General features: G+C 41.7%; 1 protein-coding gene across 3 annotated transcripts in view; it reads right to left on the reverse strand.

Annotated features, from left to right (window-relative positions):
• Positions 1–20,184, reverse strand: part of PDE7B (phosphodiesterase 7B) — a 345,772-nt gene that overhangs the window by 94,882 nt on the left and 230,706 nt on the right. For all 3 annotated transcript variants that reach the window (XM_083176639.1, XM_083176640.1, XM_083176638.1), the window contains one exon: positions 1,887–1,970. In XM_083176639.1, coding sequence (XP_083032765.1) covers positions 1,887–1,970 — 84 coding nt within the window. The remainder of the gene's footprint in view (positions 1–1,886; positions 1,971–20,184) is intronic.

Consider the following 20,184-nt stretch of genomic DNA (forward strand, 5'->3'; position numbering starts at 1 on the left):
GGAGCAACTCTGCAAGAAAGAATGGGAAAAACTCAACTCTTTATGAGTGCACAAACCAATGTACAGACTAACGGCCTGATTCAGACCTGTTCGCCCCATTGTAATCAGGTCTGAAACCCCACATAAAACAGTGATCATTTTAGAAACAAACACTGATATTTATTGTCCGCGAGACACTTTGTGAGAGGCTACAACAGGACTTCACACTGATTCAATCTTTCCCTACAAAATATTTTGTTACCATTATTGTGAAAACGGAGATTACATTTATCTGTTCAATTAAAATGAATAAATAATTCCATAACAATCAAGAACTCATTGACATCTATCAATAGTGTCACAGGAGTCATTTTGAAAAAAGTGTGAAACATCTCAGGCCAGGAAATAGTCTTTCACCAGAATGCATCGTTCATATGCTAATCACTTATCTGTTTCTAGAATAAAAATAGATTACAGATGAAATGTCAAAATATGACTTGTTATTGTTTCACAATCGCATCCCTTTATCTCCTCCTCCTTTTGCCTCTGCAGTATATGGGATGCATCCGGAAAGTTATCTCTAGCACACCCTTCCCGTTTCAGTGAACAATAGGTCAGCCATGAATTTGTCAAATACCTACATTGGTGTAACAAACCATATTAATGAACAACAAAAAAATAAAGGTTGGAAATAAAATTACATAAATATTTAGTCAAAACTTAGTCACAACCAAATTAACAGTTTTTATGTGGCTTACAGGTATTGGCCCTTATTGTGGTTCACGCGCAAAGGCAAATTCCTTCTCAAATGGACAAAACCATGTGCACTGCAAAGGTGGGGCAGATGTAACATGTGCAGAGAGAATTAGATTTGGGTGGGGTTTTACTTCAAAGTGAGATCTATATTGCAGTGTAAGAATAAAGCAGCCAGTATTTACCCTGCACAGAAACAAGATAACTCACCCAAATCTAATTATCCCTGCACATGTTACATCTGCCCCCTGCAGTGCACATGGGGCCTTATTTTGGTTCACTCTTAGAGGCAAATTCCTTCTTAGATGGGTAAAACCATGTGCGCTGCAGGGGGGCAAATGTAACATGTGCAGAGAGAATTAGATTTGGGTGAGTATTTTGTTTCTGTGCAGGGAAAATACTGGCTGCTTTATTTTTACACTGCAATATAGATCTCACTTTGAAGTAAAACCCCACCCAAATCTAATTCTATCTGCACATGTTATATCTGCCCCACCTGCAGTGCACATGGTTTTACCCATCTAAGAAGGATTTTGCCTCTAAGAGTGAACCAAAATAAGGCTCATGGTTTTGTCCATTTGAGAAGGCAATTTGCATTTGCGAGTGAACCAGAATAAGGGCCATTGTACATAAATAAGTCAGGCAGCATTTTTACTCGACGTGTGAAGGATTAACTTATACCGATTTTATGTTTAATTATGAAGCTAAAGCAAAATCTAAAGTTATATATGAGAATGGTATAGTAATGTAAATCAAAAGAGACACGCTCACCTATCCTGTTGACCCACCATCCTGGGTTCATTGTAGGGCCATGAGAAATGTCCCGTTATGGTGCACTAAGGTGTACTATGGCAAAAGCATGTGATTAGATACTGTATGTGCATACAGCACATTGGGATGCCAATTAGTAGCACAATCAGCTTTTGATCATTAAAATGATGGGGTATTGTAGAATTTTGAAGGGAAAAAGTATTTATTCTTTATTTATTTTGGAATAAGGCTGTAACATCACAAAATGTGGAGAAAGTGAAGCACTGTGAATAACTTTCGGATGCACTGTACATGTCTTTAAGCATACATTTGAATTGTTCAGAAATTGTTGTTCAAAATTTGAATGCACAGTATATTTAATATAAATTTAAGACCATACATACTGTTCAAGAGCCGGTAATCGATAAAAGGGTAGGAACCACGGCGTTCAGAGAGAAACCCTGTTGGACCTCTTACTCGAGCATCTCCTAAAAGAAACAAAAAATTAGCACATAGGGTTTTGTGAATATATGGTTAAAAAACAAATCGTATAACTGGTCACACATTTTTAGTTGAAGCAGCGTTATCTGTGTAATGTGTGACCAAGTTAAATACAGGTACTAACAGAAAGCAGACATATATATCTAACTGGAAATGTTTGTAATTATTGCATTCCTCATTAACAGACAGAAATACATTCAAACATTTATTTTTACAATGTTTATTCTATTCATTTATCTAACATATCAAACCTTAGATAAAGTTCTATAGCTCATAGAATGGTAAATGTCACAGATAACAATTTTGAAATAAATAAAATGTTTGGAGTATTCATTTAGAAATGAATAACCTAGTATTGTCTCATTTTAGGACAGATGTGTAGTTTAATAACTGATGAAGGTGTGATGACATTATTAACGATGTACTGCGTTATTAAGCCCTAGTTCAAACTGCGTAACACTACAAATCACAGCATTGTGTATTTGGGGCAGTTCTATGACGCAATTTGTGTCACCGCAATGGCACCATAGATGACACCCTAATTTGAGATCTCCCAAATGTGAATCCCACATATAGGTAAGTAGGAGAATGTCAGTGCATAAACCCTAGCAAAGTCTAGCATCACTGATTATTTATTTATGAGGTACCAAGGTCAGGCACAAAGGAGACAAGTAGGACAAGACCAGGCAAGATGGATGTTAACGATGGCCAGGCTGAAGCTGCAGCAGCAGGCAGCATCGGCAAGTGGTTATGCACTTGCCGGTGCCGGCTAGTGTGTAGGGAGCTTAAGAGCTCTTTACAAATGCAAGGCAAAAGATCAACTTACTAGGCACATATATTAAAAGAAAAGGATAACATGTTGAACATAACTGACAGATATCAATGGGCCTTTAGTAGCCAGTTCAATATCCAGCAAAACAGGACCGGTAACTGTACTTTTGCTGTGATATCCACCTACAGTATGCCTGTTTGAGAACTGATGCCATCTAGTTCTCAGCTGAACTTGGTAATTGTCTGCTACCTGCTGTAGGATCCAGATGTGGGGACTCGCATTAATAAAAGAATTACACTATGAGCATTATTTCCCATTTCATATCATATCACGGAAACTCCATTGGACAATAAGAATGTTTCTCCTTCTGCTTGGATCTCCACATGAATTGGTTACATTGAAGGCTTCAGGGATGTATTTTCTCTATATTATTTGCGTGTATGTGTGGAGGCGCAGGGGTGCTGGAATATTGCTTTTGTATACAGGGAAGTCTAAAGGATTTTTTATGTATTGTATGGTCATTTAGGACAATAAAGATATTATTATTTATCATTTATTCTGTGTGTTGTACACAGGGACATTTTAGTATATTTACATGGTTATTTTTAAAAGCGCTATATCTGTGCAAACTCCACCTCTCTATTATTGTGTTCTCCTGAATATCCTGAATGTATATTTGTTTTGTACACTTTACAGTAAACAGTTGCTAATGACATTTGCTATTCTTTTATATTTCACACAGCTGACTTTCTTTTCATGTGCAAGAAGAAAACACTGATCATCCTGCCACCGACTGCCAAGCCCCATGATCCTGTCCCTGCAATCCTGCTGTATTACTACTGGACAGAAGCCAAGAAATAAGAAGGAAATACATCATTAATTAAAAGCCGGGCCATTGCATGAATATGTGATTCATGAATATTACTGAATCATCATGTAATTGCAATTTAAGTGTACATGCATGTAATACTAACCATTAGTGGTTGTGTGTGGGTGGGGGTGGGGGGGTGAAGACAGTAGTCTTGTATTTTTATTAATATGTTATTACTGGGTTCCGGATGTTCAATGTTACAAATCAATGCATATTTACAATAGTAAAAGCAACATCCAATGTAAGAATTTACATGAAATCACCACAAATGAAAATAAGAGTTTTGCTGTAGCAGAGACATAGCTAGAAGTTATAGACACAATAGGAATAAACTGTTTTTCTAGGAAGAAGAAAGGAAACAATGCTCAGGTTCCACAAACACGGAGAACAGGAAATATGAAAACTCTACACAGCAACAGACAGGATACAGTGATTATTATGAATTGGTTTCATGTCAAATGCCCTTGTTGAGAGCAAGCTCTTCTTAGCTTTACCCTGTTAAATTCATTTGACAGCATATTCTGCTGCACTTTACAGATAATACTTAGTCATTTACATACCTCCCAACATGTAGGGAGACGGAGGAGGGACAGAGAGATGCGTGCCGACCGCGCACCTAAATTTTTTGGGGTGTGGCCTAATTAAAGGGGGCGTGGTCTCTCTGTGAGCCTCTAGCCATGCCCCCAGCCCCCTGGCTGCGGGAATAGATGCTGTGCGCATGTGCACAGCGTTTATTCCCCGCTGCTCAGCAGCCGACAGGGGGGACTCCCAACAGCCCCCCCTCGCCGTGGGACACTGCCGGCCGTGAGAGGGACGTGGGATTGTCCATGAAAACTGGGACATTCCCGCGGTAATCGGGACTGTTGGGAGGTATGCATTCATATTAATCCCTGACCTAGTGGAGTTTACGATCTATTACAGAGGTGTCCTGCAGAAGTATTGATGCAAAATGCAGCGCAATGTAGCAGAATTGCGATGCTCATGCATCTCGGCATGCCGCTGCATACACATCACTAGCTTCCATTTGCTTCATTGGGGAAGCAGGCACATTTGGCACCCAATAAAGTGAATTCATAGCGTAGCATAAGTTAACCAACTTATGTCTTTGGATGTTTTTCTCTGTTTGGGACCAATCATATGACTATCATTTGTTCCCATGCATTACCTGATTGTCATTCCAACCAGTCAACTAGTTGGTTGTTTGGAATGATAATTGGGTAATGAGTGGCCACATAAACACTTCAGAAGACACAGCCACATTGACAGGACAACATCCACCAGTAGAGTAACCCAAATTTCAAGAGGACAATGACAGAAGAGTAATATACCAAAACAAACATGACGCCTCATTACTACAGAACACTATAATTTCCATATACCTGGATGAATGTAAAGTACTGCAACATAACAAGTAAGAAACATATATATTAATATTGCAAGTCAGGAGCTACTAATATTTCATTTTCTAACAAACTTGTGGGGGCCCCTATAAATAAAAGTGATATGCTGTAATGGTAAAATAAAGTTTAATTTATATAAAATAGTACCCCCTATGTATATTATGCCACACAGTAGCACAATTATTCACAATACACTACATATAATTTTCTTCTCATCACGTATGTTATATTTTACCAACTCGCTTTTATAACTGAGATGTAAGCAGGGGCGCTGGAACGTTTTTAGGTTGGGGGGGGGGGGCAAGATATAATCTCATTTTGGCGCCCCCTAAATTGCTATATGTTACCCCCTGATAGTTAATGAAATATGTTTTCATCAATAGTAATAGAGTAACAGAAAAACACTATAGTTTTATTAGTAACAAAATTTTTAACAATTTTTTTGAGGGGGGGGGGGGTGTGTGACAATGTTTACTGTGGTATAAATGACATCTTGTATTTATTCTGCATGTTGGTACAATTTCAGCTAAACCAAATGTATGTTGTTTTTGTTATATTTTACTACTTTAAAAAAGGATCCTCATATCTCCCAACCTCCCTTCATAAGCACAGCACATGCCCCCACATCACTCATATGTCCAGCACATGTCCCCACACCACTCATATGTCCAGCACATGTCCCTATAACCCTCATATGTCCAGAACATGTCCCTATAACCCTCATATGTCCAGCACATGCCCCCACATCCCTCATATGTCCAGCACATGTCCCTATAACCCTCATTTGCCCAGAACATGTCCCCACACCACTCATATGCCCAGAACATCAATTGTTCACACACTCCCCATAACTTAATACATCCCCAATGTACATTAACTCAAATTGTGAGCAAGTTTAGAGATCTCCTCAACTTACTTTTTTTGTTTTGCTGCCTGGATCCCTCCCATACACAGCAGGGCAGACACGCTGGCCGCAGCAGGATGGGGTTGGAGCGCGCTGGGGACCTGGATGCTGGATGCCATGCCCATGCGACGCTCGTCGCTGAAGCAGCAGGGGGCGGGCGGCCGCGGCGTCGGACACTGTAAGTGTCAATCAAACACCGCTGGGCAGGGCGGCCGGCAGGGAGGGGACTGAGTCTGACAGGGAGGACGGATGGAGAGACCCGGCGCAGCGGCGCCAGCGCGCATAGCACTGCAGGATATGTGAGTGTAGAAAAGACCTCACACATACATCAAGACACAGACGGGCCCCGGCCGGGCTCTGGGGCCCTTCAGATCGCCGGGGCCCGTCACACATGTCCCCCTTGACCCCCCCTGTCGCCGGCCCTGACAGCGCCCCCAGACAACGGTACTTTAGCGCCTCAGTAATTTTGGGTGGGGGAAAGCTGCCCCCTCGCCCCCCCCGTTCCGGCGCCACTGGATGTAAGAAATTTATCATACTCCTTCCTTGGCTAATGTCTTTCTTTCATACATATTCATCTCCAGGGTTTTGCTATAAGACCATAGTTTTTTGGTATCGTCCACAGGGGAGTTTGATGGCATAATAAGTTAGAGACTGTGCTCGGGGCACTAGGGCCAGCTAGGGGCACCATCTGGGATGTATATATTTGCCCTTCCTAGTTGTCAATGGACCCCTGAGGCAGGTAACTAGCGTATAGTACCTGATGAGAAGACTACCTGCTGATATGATTGGCATATGACTGCTGCAGTCACTATATGGAGGCCTGCTGGTATCCCCAAACAGGTTCAACTTCTGAAAAAAATAACCAATTTAATGTGGGGACTTAGCTGGTATCAAGCGTGGGTATTTTGGTGTGCAAATAGAGGGAAGTGTTTTGCAGGAGTGGAGCATGTTGGTGTGCAGGAGGAGGTGTGTGTGTAGTGCAGAAGGGAGCATGTTGGTGTCCAGGCAGGGAGCAAGTTTGATGTAGAGCATGGGGGCATGTGATTGTTATGCAGGAGAGGTATGTGTGGGTGTGGTGTGCTGGAAAGGGGCATGTGAGGTATGCAAGAGAGTGTATTATGTTAGTGCACTTGAGGAGGTCATGTTCATGGCAGGGGGTGTGGTCTTGTTGTGCAGGGGAGATCATGTTGTTGTGCAGGTGGTCATGTAGTTGTGCTTGGGACAGCCATTCTCATGTTGTTGTGCAGGGAGTGGTCATATTGCTTTGCAGGCGATAATATCTGAATCGGATAGTTTGGTGTGCATAAGGGAATGTAAGCAGGGGCAAGCAGTAACATGTTTGAGAAAAGAAAAATGTCAACATATTGTGGGCATATCGGCAGGCATAGGCGTGCGCAGCACATTGTATTAGGGGGTGCACTGTCAAAGGGGTGTGGCTAGCACCATCTATTGGCCATGTCTAATACCACCCATTGGGTGTGTTATACCCCTTTCAGACAGAAAAGTCTGAAAATCCCGGCAAATACACGGCATTTCAAATGCCGTGTCTATTTTTCGGGAGCAGCCTGACCCCCCTTCACATAGAAGAACAAATTACCGGGTTGAAAATTTCTACCCGGTAATTTGCTGAATAACACGGGTATTTCTTCTGTGTGAAAGGGTCAACATGGGTCATAAATCCCGTGTCCTCGACCCTGGTCAATTCCCGGGTCGGAGACACGGGATTTACGACACAGGTGTGCCCTTTCACACAGAAAAAGGACCCGTGTATTTAATGAAATTCCCGGGTGGAACTGCTTCACCCGGGTATTTCATTTTCTGTGTGAAAGGGGTATAAATCATGCGTATTTACCATCATATATGGGCACTCACTACAAAATAAAACTTCTCTCAGCCACACCATTATATCCTGCCTATTTCAGTTTTAATCTTCTAATTACTCTCTGTAACAGTACATGCAAAAATAAAGTCACAAACATATATACATACAGGTATGTAGTGATATGACAATGGTCTAGTACCGTTAACAATGCAATACACACATAATTGGTTGATAGCTGCTTCTTTTAATGGAATACAGTTCAGAAAAGAAAAAGTCTTTGGTAAGGGTGGGCACAGCATTAGGGGGTGCCTGTGCACCCCTAACACTCAATGTGCGCACGCCTATGTCGGCAGGTGTGTACCAGCGATATGTCTGCAAAGGCAGCACAAAGAATTGGGTAAATGTCCGCCAAGTTTGTGGCATCAGGCACCATACATCGGGCTAGCAATTGATGCATGGGTATGCACAGATAGGTTGGTGGATGATGATCCTAGTGTGTACCCAGCTTAAGAGCCACTACTATTACTCACCCCAAAATGGGCATGGCATCAATTGTTATGGAAAAAAAGCATATGTAAATTCTTGCATTTAATGGGCGTGTACATTATTATGGATATAATAAAAAGCTAGTATCAAATATATTGGGGGGAATTTAATAGGATGAGAGATTCAGAAAGGGAGTAATTTGGTAAGAAATCTCCTTTTTCTTTTTAAAGAGTGTACATGATTGCCGCTTTAAAAAACCTGGAGATTTCTTACCAAATCTCTCACTTTATGAATCTCTCATCCTATTACATTTCACCCATAGTTTCCTACTAGCTAAAGTCATGTTTATCAGAGGTGTAGTTGCAGTTGTTATAGCTGCTTATTAGGGTTATTATTATAAGTTATTAGGGGTTATTATTTCACACGACTTAACTTGGTCTTCTAATATCACAGTGATGATAAGAAGGCTCAGTAATGCTTTTTTTTTTTTTTGAGAAAGCTTAGAGCAGCCAAATTTTCCGAGGAGAATCTGACCAGGTTTTATAAATGTGTTATTGAAAGCATCCTGTCATATTGTATTGTAGTGTGGTTCGGAAATAGCACAAAAAAGATCTTAAGAAATTAGATCGGGTGATACACACTGCAGCGGCCCTTATTGGCTGTGACTTGTCTTCCATAGAGGACATTTTTATTAGTAATTGTAGGCGATCACGCAGGATTGCTACCACCCTTACAATCATATTTTCTTTTTCTTACCATCAAATAAACGGTTCAGGTGCATTAAGTCTAGAACTTCACATTTGAAAAATAGCCTTTCCCGAGCTGCAGTTACCGATTTTAACCAAAATTGTTAATTTGCATTTTTCTGTGTCTAAGAATATAATTTAGTTGTTTTACAATTTCTCTGTTGTTTTACAATGACGATAAAATATTATCTTATTATTATCTTATTATGCTGTTTTTATCACATAGCTCACAGTTCCTGGTGCTTAATGTGTTCATTTTTTTTATTGCAAATTCTTTTTGGCACCTTTAATTGTATTTTCTAAGCAATGGAGCTGTAAAACCTGGAAATGTAAGAATGAATTTTTCTAACAAATAGTTTTTGGGTGTTTGGATGGCATGGAGAAAAGTTAGCTGAATTCGAGGCAATCTGAAAGGCCACAACAAAGTGAACCATAAAACATCACTTCATCTTTATTCATTTCACATTATGTGGTATCCAAACGGGAGCGAATAACACCCGTTTTTCATTATTTTCACCAGGCTGTGCTTTTGGATAGCCAAACAAAAGACATGATTTGCTGCAAAAAGACACAGGTTCTGTGAATCCTGTGTTTTCGCCCAGCCACAGCAACGTTTTTGCTGAAAATGGGGTTGCTTCTGGGATTTTGCTTTGCCTGCCGACCTGCCGAAGGCAAATTCCTGATGATCAGTGACATGCGTCAGCTTATCGGGGCTAATTAGATACTGTAGCCCCCAGCAAGCCTAATTACCTGAAATGCAATAGGATCTCCCCCTACATGTTACACAACATACCTTCTGACTTTCGGGAAAGTCCCAATTTGAGGGCTGACGCGGGGACTGCATTATTACAATAAGACCAGTTAGTATCTGGTTAAATCCAAAAACATCCAAAGAAGAGCAACAAAGCTTATTAGGGGAATGGAGAATTTAAGCTATGAGGAAAGATTAAACAATTTGGGACTATTTACACTAGAGAAAAGACGTTTAAGGGGGGATATACTCAACATGTATAAATATATTAGGGGCCAATATAAGGAACTGTCAAACACCCTTTTTTCTACTAGAAAGGAATCTAGGACGTGAGGGCATGAGTTTAGATTAGAAGAAAAAAGATTTTGTTTATCTAGAAAAAAAATATTTCTTTACAGTCAGAGCAGTCAAACTTTGGAACTCTCTTCCTGGAGAAGTGGTGTCGGCAGACACTATAAATACGTTTAAAATAAGGTTGGGTAAACATTTATTGTTTAAGAACATCCATGGGTACGAATAAGTAACATAATCTGCCTTTAATATAACAGAACATACTATAAAACAAGGGATAAGCTACTATAAACATATAGTAGGTTGAACTAGATGGACGCAAGTCTTTATTCAGCCTCACCTACTATGTAACTATGTAACTATGTATATCTCCAATTCACTGTCTTAGCATTTCACCACTACTGAAGTGAATAGGTTGTTGGAGGGGAGTGGAGATTGCTTCAAATCTCAGTGAAATATGAGGTTTAAATAAAGGTTTGGTAGTCAGACAAAACTTTAACAAAAATGTGTTCCCTATAGGCTCCCAGTCATCTAATTAGAAATATAAATAATGTTACACAAATAGGGCCAAATGTAATAGGGTGTAAGAATTAGAGTGAGATATTTTAGGAGAGTCCCCCCCCCCCCCCCCCTCCCACTTAACTCTATACATGATCATAAGGATATCTGACTGACACCTGGGGACAAATGTAATATGGTGTGAGAATCAGAAAGTGAGAGATATTGGGACAGTTTTTTAAAGTGGCAATCAATTACATGGCAAAATCAACCTGGTTTTTTTTTTTTTCGGAAAATGATTGCTGGGGGGACAGCAATCATTTACAATAAAAAAAAAAAAAACAGGTTGATTTTGCCATGTAATTGATTGCCACTTTAAAAAACTGTCCCAATATCTCTCACTTTCTGATTCTCACACCATATTACATTTGTCCCCAGGTGTCAGTCAGATATCCTTATGATCATGTGTAGAGTTAAGTACTTTTCTTTATATGTTTACATTTTTTATCAGATAACATTTGCTTTATATTGAACAATATATTTTTAGATGCAAAAAACTTTATTCAGATATCACAAGAAATAGGTAGTATATTTAGAGGCAAATTTTCCACAATGCAACTAAGGCGTCCGCCAAGAGGCCCCATAAAGATATCCTGGTCATCCAAAGGATAAGATCATCCAGAGGAGCACTGCGTGACTAACACCTTGCGCCATGGCAGTACTTGGACCTGACTAACCGCACTCCTAAAGGCCATTTAATGTTCTTTTTGATAGCATAAAAAAAATGTTTGGACACTAAAATAGTGTATGTGACTGCTCACATACACTGTATGTGAGCAGTCAGTTTACATTAAAAGTGACACAGGTATTAAGCCTACTATACCGCCAAAAGACCTAGAGCATGATTCAGATGTGTACACAATGCTGATGTTCAATGATTGGTAGACTGTGCACGCGCCAAGGTATCTATGCTGCCTGCAATCAGCAGCAAAAATATAGTGCTATGGATTGTTTGAGGGAGGAGGGCCCCGAAACGGTAGGGCCCCATGAGGGCTAAATCCGCCTCTGAGTATACTACAGAAAGAGTGAACAGCAACAAAGCTTTATATGAGTTATATCTAAGCTATAGTGCATCGTCTATAAACCAGGCTGCTCTTTACAGATGTTTCAGATTGAAGTAAGGATGCGTGCTCGCGTGCATTCATGTTTACATATTATTTTCCTGGCTCCTTCTTAGGTCTAGTGATATTTGTATGTCACAAGCTGCTTTCCTAAGACAGTGAACTTAAAACAAAGAGAGGATCCACACGTATAAAGGAAATGACCTGTGCAACATTATTTACAGAATAGTAAAAATCTGATTTCAGTAGGCTCGGGTGTGAACAACTCTGAAGTACTGTACAGCATAAAACTTTCCTTTGAGATAGACTATAAAGGAAATCCTGTAATGTGTTTACTTTCTACATTTTCAGTTTGGTATTATAGTTACTAAAATCCTTTGAGCACTGGCATATCGCATGCTAGAATTTATGTTCACCACAATAAATCAATAAATACAGTAGCATGTGTGTTAAAGGGATATACAGTACACACGGGGAGATTGTAGCCCTATTTCTAAGCAATCTGACTAGATTGCTTAGAAATTAAGCACGGATCATGGTTTGTTGAGGCCCCCAGCAACAACGATGTGCAGTCCGGTGCGTTGCCATCGCCTGACTAGATTTATAATGCATGCAGTATAAATCTAGTCATCGCCCATGTTCTATCACCAGAGAACACTGGCCATGCCAGATAGCTCAGCACACATCGCTGTATGCTGAGCGATCGAACAGACATAATAAAGATAATAAACCTCCCATTGCACTGCTTGCTTGAGGAGGTTAAACGGTAAGGATTGCCGCAAAGAAGCGATCCTCGCTGTTTAACCCCAGCGGGGCGCCCACTGCATTTAGCAGCGAGTCTCGCTGTTTTAACGGCCGCATACGACTTTTCCCCTTTGCTCCAAAAACATAGAGAAGGGGGAAACGGCGTGTGGCAGGGGGTCAGGTGAATACTGACCCTGCGAACTGTGACAGCAAGCACGTCACAGCTGGCAGAAAGCATTGAATACAACCCAATGTGATTGGCTAGCATTCCTATTCATTTGCACCTCCAGGACACTGCAGCTGCATATAAATAGGCAAATGCTGCAGGAGGTATCTAGTGTAAACAGACATCTCCTACCAGCTTCTGTGATTTACAGCTGAATCCAAAGACACAGCAGTAGAGTAACAGCCAACAGTCAACAGTCGTGATCCCCACAGTCAGTATACTGACCCTGGAATCCCCACTGTTCAAATGCCCAACAGTGGAGATCCCAATTAACTGGTTATTCTCCTTCGTGGGGTACCACAACCCCCATGAGGAGTATAGAACCTGTGGCAGGTGCAATGAGCCACTGAGCCCACAACATGGCGGGTGCAGAAAGCCCACAAGGGGCGTCTTTGTGCTCGCCCCCCTGTCGGGAGTACTGGCAGTAAGGATTCTGAGGTCAGCTGTCGGTCCTTCATATTAACCCCCCTAGGTATAACCCTCAGGGGTCCAGCAATGTTGCTTGCCACTGCAAGTTTATTGGGCATGTGCTGATATTACCCAAATGGCATCATGGAGTATGCCCACCTCTTGCTTCTACATCATCTACAGGACAGGATAAAGGAATAATCCCACACCAGACTACAGGATTTAGGTCTGCCTGCTCTGGGGAAATTCTGGCGAGTTGCTCAGTATTTTTAAAGAGGCAATCATTTAAGAGGCAAAACCTACCAAGGCCAAAACCCAAAAGTATGTATTTCCCCCATTTTGCTTAGCTTTAATGCCAGAAAATAAAATGAATTAACTCTGTTACCAAAAGGCAGATGAAACTGGTGCCTATATGGGCAGCACGGATGGTGTAATGTTTAAATGGCACTAACTGTGTAGAGTTTGTATATTCTCCCCATACTTGCGTGGGTCTCCTCTGGGGTCTCCGGTTTCCTTCCACAATCCAAAACTATACTGGTAGGTCAATTGGTTCCCAACAAATTAACCGTAGAATGTCTGTGTGTCCATGTACATGTGGTAGGGAATATCGATTGTAAGCTCCACTGGGGCAGGGACTGATGTGACTGTTCAACTATACTCTGTAAAGCGCTGCGGAATATGTGTGCTCTATATAAGAAACTGTTAATAAATAACAATAATATATAAAAAATAACCAATATCAGATTCATATGGTAGACTACAGAAAGTAAAACAAAGATCTGCTAAACATAAAATCTAGTATTGCCATTTACAGCATGCTATAAAAAATGTTAATCACAGTCTATCTAAAAATCCCAGATAATGCATGTACCATAATTGCCAAATAACATTACATATGAACTAGCAGGATGTATTTAAAAAAAAACCATCCAAGATGTACTAAGTGAACTCTTATACTAAGTGGACTGCTTTTGTGTTTATCATAAGGAGTTTGAATGGTAGTTCTACTGAGTAATGATGATTATTGTGGTAGAGATAGATAGATAGATAGATAGATAGATAGATAGATAGATAGGGTACTTGTTTCCTAGCACGGCGCCCATCATATGCCATCGCATACCACTAATTAAGGAATGCGATGGCATGCGATGGGACCCGATTTTCGGGCCCTAAGAGCAGAACTGTACAATTTAAATATCGTGTCATTACAATGGCATGCAATGCGATTTTTAATTGTACAGGCACCCTGATGGGTGATTACTATTTTAAATGCACCCCCATCGTTAACGCCACCCCCACTATCAACATCAACCCAAAGCGTGGCGGTACGCGTCCTCCGACCTTTTCATACCCCCACTATCCACATCGAGGCAGAGTTAATCTTATATAGTGTGGCGAGCGCAGCGAGCCACCGAGCCCGAAGCGTGGCGAGCGCTGCAAGCACCGCGCGGGGACGCGGAATACATGTGAAGTAATCCGCGTCCGCTCGCCACGCTTCGGGCTCGCTGCGCTCGCCACTCTATATAAAATCAACTCCACGCCGACGTGGATAGTGGGGGTATGAAAAGGTCAGTGGACACGTACTACCGGCCCTCGCAGGCTCTCTGCGCTCGCCACGCTTCGGGTTGCCGTTCATAGTGGGGGTGGCGTTAATAATGGGAGTGCATTTTACATAGTAATCACCCATCAGGGTGCCTGTACAAATAAAAAATCGGGTCTGATCGCATCGCATCCGATCGCGTCGCATGCGATGCGATCAAAACGATGGCATAAAATGAAAATGGTGGGCGCCGTGCTAGGAAACAAGTACGATAGATAGATAGATAGATAGATAGATAGATAGATAGATAGATAGATAGATAGATAGATAGATAGATAGATAGATAGATAGATAGATAGATAGACAGATAGACAGATAGATCCATCTGCTTCCCCCCACTAGGCCTTCTTAATTACCAATAAGCAATCTGGCCCTCCTAAGTTCTTCTCCAATAGTTATGTACATTTTCCAAAAAAGGACAAAATGCTTAGGAACTGCATTTTTACATACAAGTTGGATACTGTTGACAGAACTATAGCACAATCCTCTCTGCATTATCCAACTGTATTCTTTTGTTTTGTGACTTCACGCTTGATTCTCTTGTACTTTTCTGACATTTTCAAATACAAATTCTTCATGATCATTCAAATGTTCTCAAACACATCTGATCCTCCCTGAAGGTTTATTGCGTCAATGCAGTAGATAGAGTAACCCTGAGATAACACACATTTGTTCCGATTGGTTATTATGCCTGACAAGCTTTACAACCTTGAAAGGTTTTTACAAGTCTACATTTCCAGAGACATTTCATAATTCTGTTTTTATCTTTTTGGCAACACATTTGATATACCATGATTAGCCTCTAAAGTGAGTACATGCTAGTAAGAAAAGCTATACAACGTATTCTCTTTTCCACTTTAGAAAAGCACGCCTCGTCGGCCTTTTCCTCACATTTTCAGTACTTAAGTAAAGTGCCACATATTTTACACTGAGAAGGAATGTACATAATGTAAGTAATGGGGCACAACTGAGAATAAATTAGCCAAATACATATCACATGTTTAAAGGTCATTTGAACAGTCTACAACCCTAGCACAGGTGGTAAATGTTAGTACCAAGCAAGATGCTTTGTATATTAAATATTAGATTGTTTTTAAAATATATTAAAGTTTAAAAGTCAGATAATATAAAGTACTATAGTAGTAGTAGTGGTACTTGTGTTGTTTCATGGCTGCAGCTTATGCTACATTTGAAGCTACGTTATTAGCGTAGCCCAACGGCTGCCTTACTTGTGTAGTTTCACAGCGGTAGCCAAAGCTACGTTATCAGCGTAGCCCAACGGCTGCCTAGTGTAGTCAGCGTAGTGACTCCGCGGCAACCCTGCTTAGTCAGCGTAGTGTTCCTGTGAGGCAGCTACTCACCGTACTGTTGCCGGGTATTGCATCTCTGTTCCCGGGGTCCCAGGCAAGCCTAGTGAGCGCCTCTCACACAGCTCCGGCGCCCGCATGATCCCCTCTCCGGCGGAGGCAGTGGAGTTGCTGGTATTCCATGAAAGTATACTTACCTTCCCCTTGCCCCTCATCCCTCCCTTCCTGTAGCTTAACCCGAACCCTCCACAATAGTGCCGAACCCCCCAGCCTAAACCTAACCACCCCACCCTGCAGTCTAACTCTATCACATAAAAAAATATCTATCTATCTATCTATCTATATATATATATATATATATATATAGATATATATATATCTATTAGGTATTGTTGATTTGGTACTTGTTTCCTAGCACGGCCACACCGATTTACATCGGGGTGGTCGTGTCGGAAAAATCGCGTCGATCGCATCGCATGCGATTTGGTCGCATGCGATGCGATTGATGCGACCGACACGATTTTTTGATTGAATCCAATGTAAATCGGGTCCCTGGGACCCGATTTTACATTGGATTCAATGTAAAATATTCCCTAGACCCCCAAATTGTACTATGTAAACTCCACCCCACGATAGACGCGAACCCGAAGCGTGGCGAGCACAGCGAGCCCGCGAGGGGCGGCGGTGCGCGTCCTCCGACCTTTTCATTCCCCTACTATCCACGTCGGCGTGGAGTTGAGAATATATAGTGTGGCGAGCGCAGCGAGCCACCGAGCCCGAAGCGTGGCGAGCGGCCGCGTATAACTTCACAGGTATACGCGTCTGCTCGCCACGCTTCGGGCTCGGTGGCTCGCTGCGCTCGCCACACTATATATTCTCAACTCCACGCAACGTGGATAGTAGGGGAATGGAAAGGTCGGAGGACGCGCACCGCCGCCCCTCACGGGCTCGCTGCGCTCGCCACGCTTCGGGTTGGCGTCTATCGTGGGGTGACGACGGGGCCATATATAATGTGAAATGGGTCATATTGGCCCATTTCACATTTTTCACATTTTTTTCAATGTGAGATGGACTTAATCAAGTCCATCTCATCTTGTGCCATTATAATGGCACAAGACCGACGCGATGCTCACGATTTCAATGTTAAAAATTATTTTAACATTGAAGTCTATGGAAAAAATCGGGGGCATCGCGTCGGTCGCGTCGGGACCAATGTTAATGGTCCCGACCGACACGATGCCCCCGATTTTGTACCTTTGCCGGCAAAATGGACCTGATTTCAAAGAAAATCGGGTCCATCGTGGGGATCGTGTACCTTAACTTAAAGGTACACGATCCCCACGATTGTGGCCGTGATAAGAAACAAGTACCGTTTGTTTATATGTTTTATATTTAAATTGTTAAAGCTATATTTCATATATATATATATATATATATATATATATTATGAAATATAGCTTTAATAATTTAAATATAAAACATATAAACAAACAATACCTAATAGATTCTGCTGGACTACAGTATGATAGAAGAAATATTAAAGGTACTGATGGTGTAATGGTTAGCATTACTGCCTCACAGCGCTGAGGCCATGGGTTTGATTCCCACCATGGCTCTAACTGTGCGGAGTTTGTTTATTCTCCCCATACTTGTGTGGGTTTCCTCCGGGTACTCCAGTTTCCTCACACATTCCACAAATATACTGGTAGGTTAATTGGCTCCCAACAAATTTACCCTAGAATGTCTGTGTGCGTGGACATGTGGTAGGGAACATGTCCACGCTTCGGGCACGGTGCCTCGCTGCGCTCGACACACTATTATAATCTAACTCCACGCCCTAGTGGATGGTAGGCCATGAAATAGCGCCTGTCGGCACACGTTGGCTCAAAAAAACAGTAGAAAAACCATGTCGACCTTTTGACTGTCGACCTAATGGCATGTCGACCTAACGACATGTTGACATAATGACCATGTCGACCTAATGGTATGTCGACCTAATGGCATGTCGACCTATTGAGTTGTCGAACTAATGGTGTCGACCTAATGGCTGTCTATCTTCTTGTTGTAGACAAATAGTCCGGATACCCTTTAAAGGACTCTCTGATATAAAGTATGTCTATTTTCCCCATAATCTGTTTATTGTCTTTTTCTGAATCAGAGAAGGTAATAAACATATTTTAAAAACTACAATAAAAGTACAGCATGTCTATAATTCTGTGATCTGAACTCCCATGAACCTTTTTTCATGTGAATCGAGACAGATATCTGCAACGGGCAATCTGACATCACAAAATAGTGACAGGCAGACAATTTAGTCAAGGTCGATTTATTTGGCAAGATGACTGTAAGCTTAAACACCAGTGATTTGGATGTTGTAACTCTCTCACTCGCTTGAAAGGTCATTTACTTGGGAAGCTGTACAGTATGTTTAAAATAGTTTTCTTGCACACAAATAAAACATGCCTACATGTTTCTTTCTGATAATCATCATTTTTACGTCATGCTAATTACCAAAAGTGCTTCACAGAATGTTAAATATCTAAAATGTACATAATATTCCCACCATGGCTCTAACTGTGCAGGGTTTGTATATTCTCCCTGTGCTTGCATGGGTTTCCTCCGGGTACTCCGGTTTCCTCCCACAATCCAAAAATATAGTGGTAGGCTAATTGGCTCCCAACAAATTAACCCTAGCCTGTCTGCGTGTGCCTGTACATGTGGTAGGGAATATAGATTGTAAGCTCCACTGGGGCAGGAACTGATGTGAATGTTCAACTATGCTCTGTAAAGCGCTGCGGAATATGTGTGCGCTATATAAGAAACTGTTAATAAATAATTAATAAATAAATAATACAGTATGTCAACATTTTTAAATAGAGCTCAGTTGGCCTAAACTAAAATTTTGAATTTCATCTATATTTTTGTATTAGCATATTTCATTATTTACTACCAGTTATACCCCTTTTCCACTAGCCTAAATATCCTGGGTTTTTGCACGGGAGCGCGCAAAACCTGGGATTATAAGCATGTGGAAACGCTCCCTGTAGAAATAACCCAGGTCGTGAGACCCAGCATTTCTACCCAGGTAGCGACCAGGGTTGAACACGGGTTCAACCTGGGTCACTGTGCAGTGTAAATGGGTAACCGGGGTTGATGCGACCTGGATCCCGTATAATACAGTGCTGGGAGATGCTTTCATCTCCCAGCGTCTCCCCGACCCCACCTCCCAATGACGTCACCCGCCCGGCATTATACCGGGTGGGGTGTGATTGGGTTTGCAAGCCGGGTCGAAATCTTGGAAAGCTGGGTACAAAATCCCGGGTGCGACCCGGCTTGCAGATGGAAAAGGGGTATTATTTACAGAGAATATTAGTCTGAGTTTTGCATGTACATTCGATGGTTGGCGACCATCGAATGATTTGGCCCCCGCACCAAGGCTGCGAATGGATGTTTATACAAAACATCCATTCGCAGCTGTGCAGGGAACTCAGCAAGCTAGGGAAGGGCAGGCAGCTGTATGAGTGGCAGGCAGTGTTGAAACCATACCCAGCGCTGCGAAATTCACAGTGCTGTGTTTGAACTAGAATAAGGTCCTATACTCCCTACCACATGTACATGCACACATTCGTTGTATGGTTAATTTGTTGGCAGCCAATTAACCTACAGTGCCATATGAATTTTATTTAAAATGTGTTAAATAAAACAAAACAAAACCATTCCTATCTGTATTCAAAACCAAGTACAGTAAATCAACAAACCTTGCCCAGTAGCAATGGAGTACTGAATGCTAATAGTGGAAGGAAGTGAGGATAGGAACCCTTTTGTTTAGGTCCAAATTCGGCCCCGTTTTTGATGGTAGGGGGGTCTGCGCATGCGCAAATACCTTTGACTCCTTGAACAAACAAGAGGACAAATTGATGACCCAAATCCTTAATGTTAGCAGATATCTTGTAGTCTCCCATTGTAAAACCCAGCTACTCCCCCTCAACAGTTTTCTCTGTGTGTTGGGGCCCTTGGAATGCCTATGCTAGACCACATTCCAACCACCTCTCCACATGCAGGTATCAGATCTCTTGTTCCGACCCCTCACTTTGTTTCTCTTTCTTTGTTACTCTTTTTTTCTAGTGTTAAGTTGGGTACACACTGGAGCAATGTCGGGCCGCTATGCCATTTCGTAACAACATTTCACCAACATCGCTCAGTGTCTAAGCTGAATATGCACATTCCCACAGTTGATGTGCTGCATTAGTATGT

The sequence above is a fragment of the Crinia signifera genome, chromosome 3 (genome assembly GCF_055691185.1).
Source record: "Crinia signifera chromosome 3, ASM5569118v1, whole genome shotgun sequence".
NCBI lineage: Eukaryota > Metazoa > Chordata > Amphibia > Anura > Myobatrachidae > Crinia > Crinia signifera.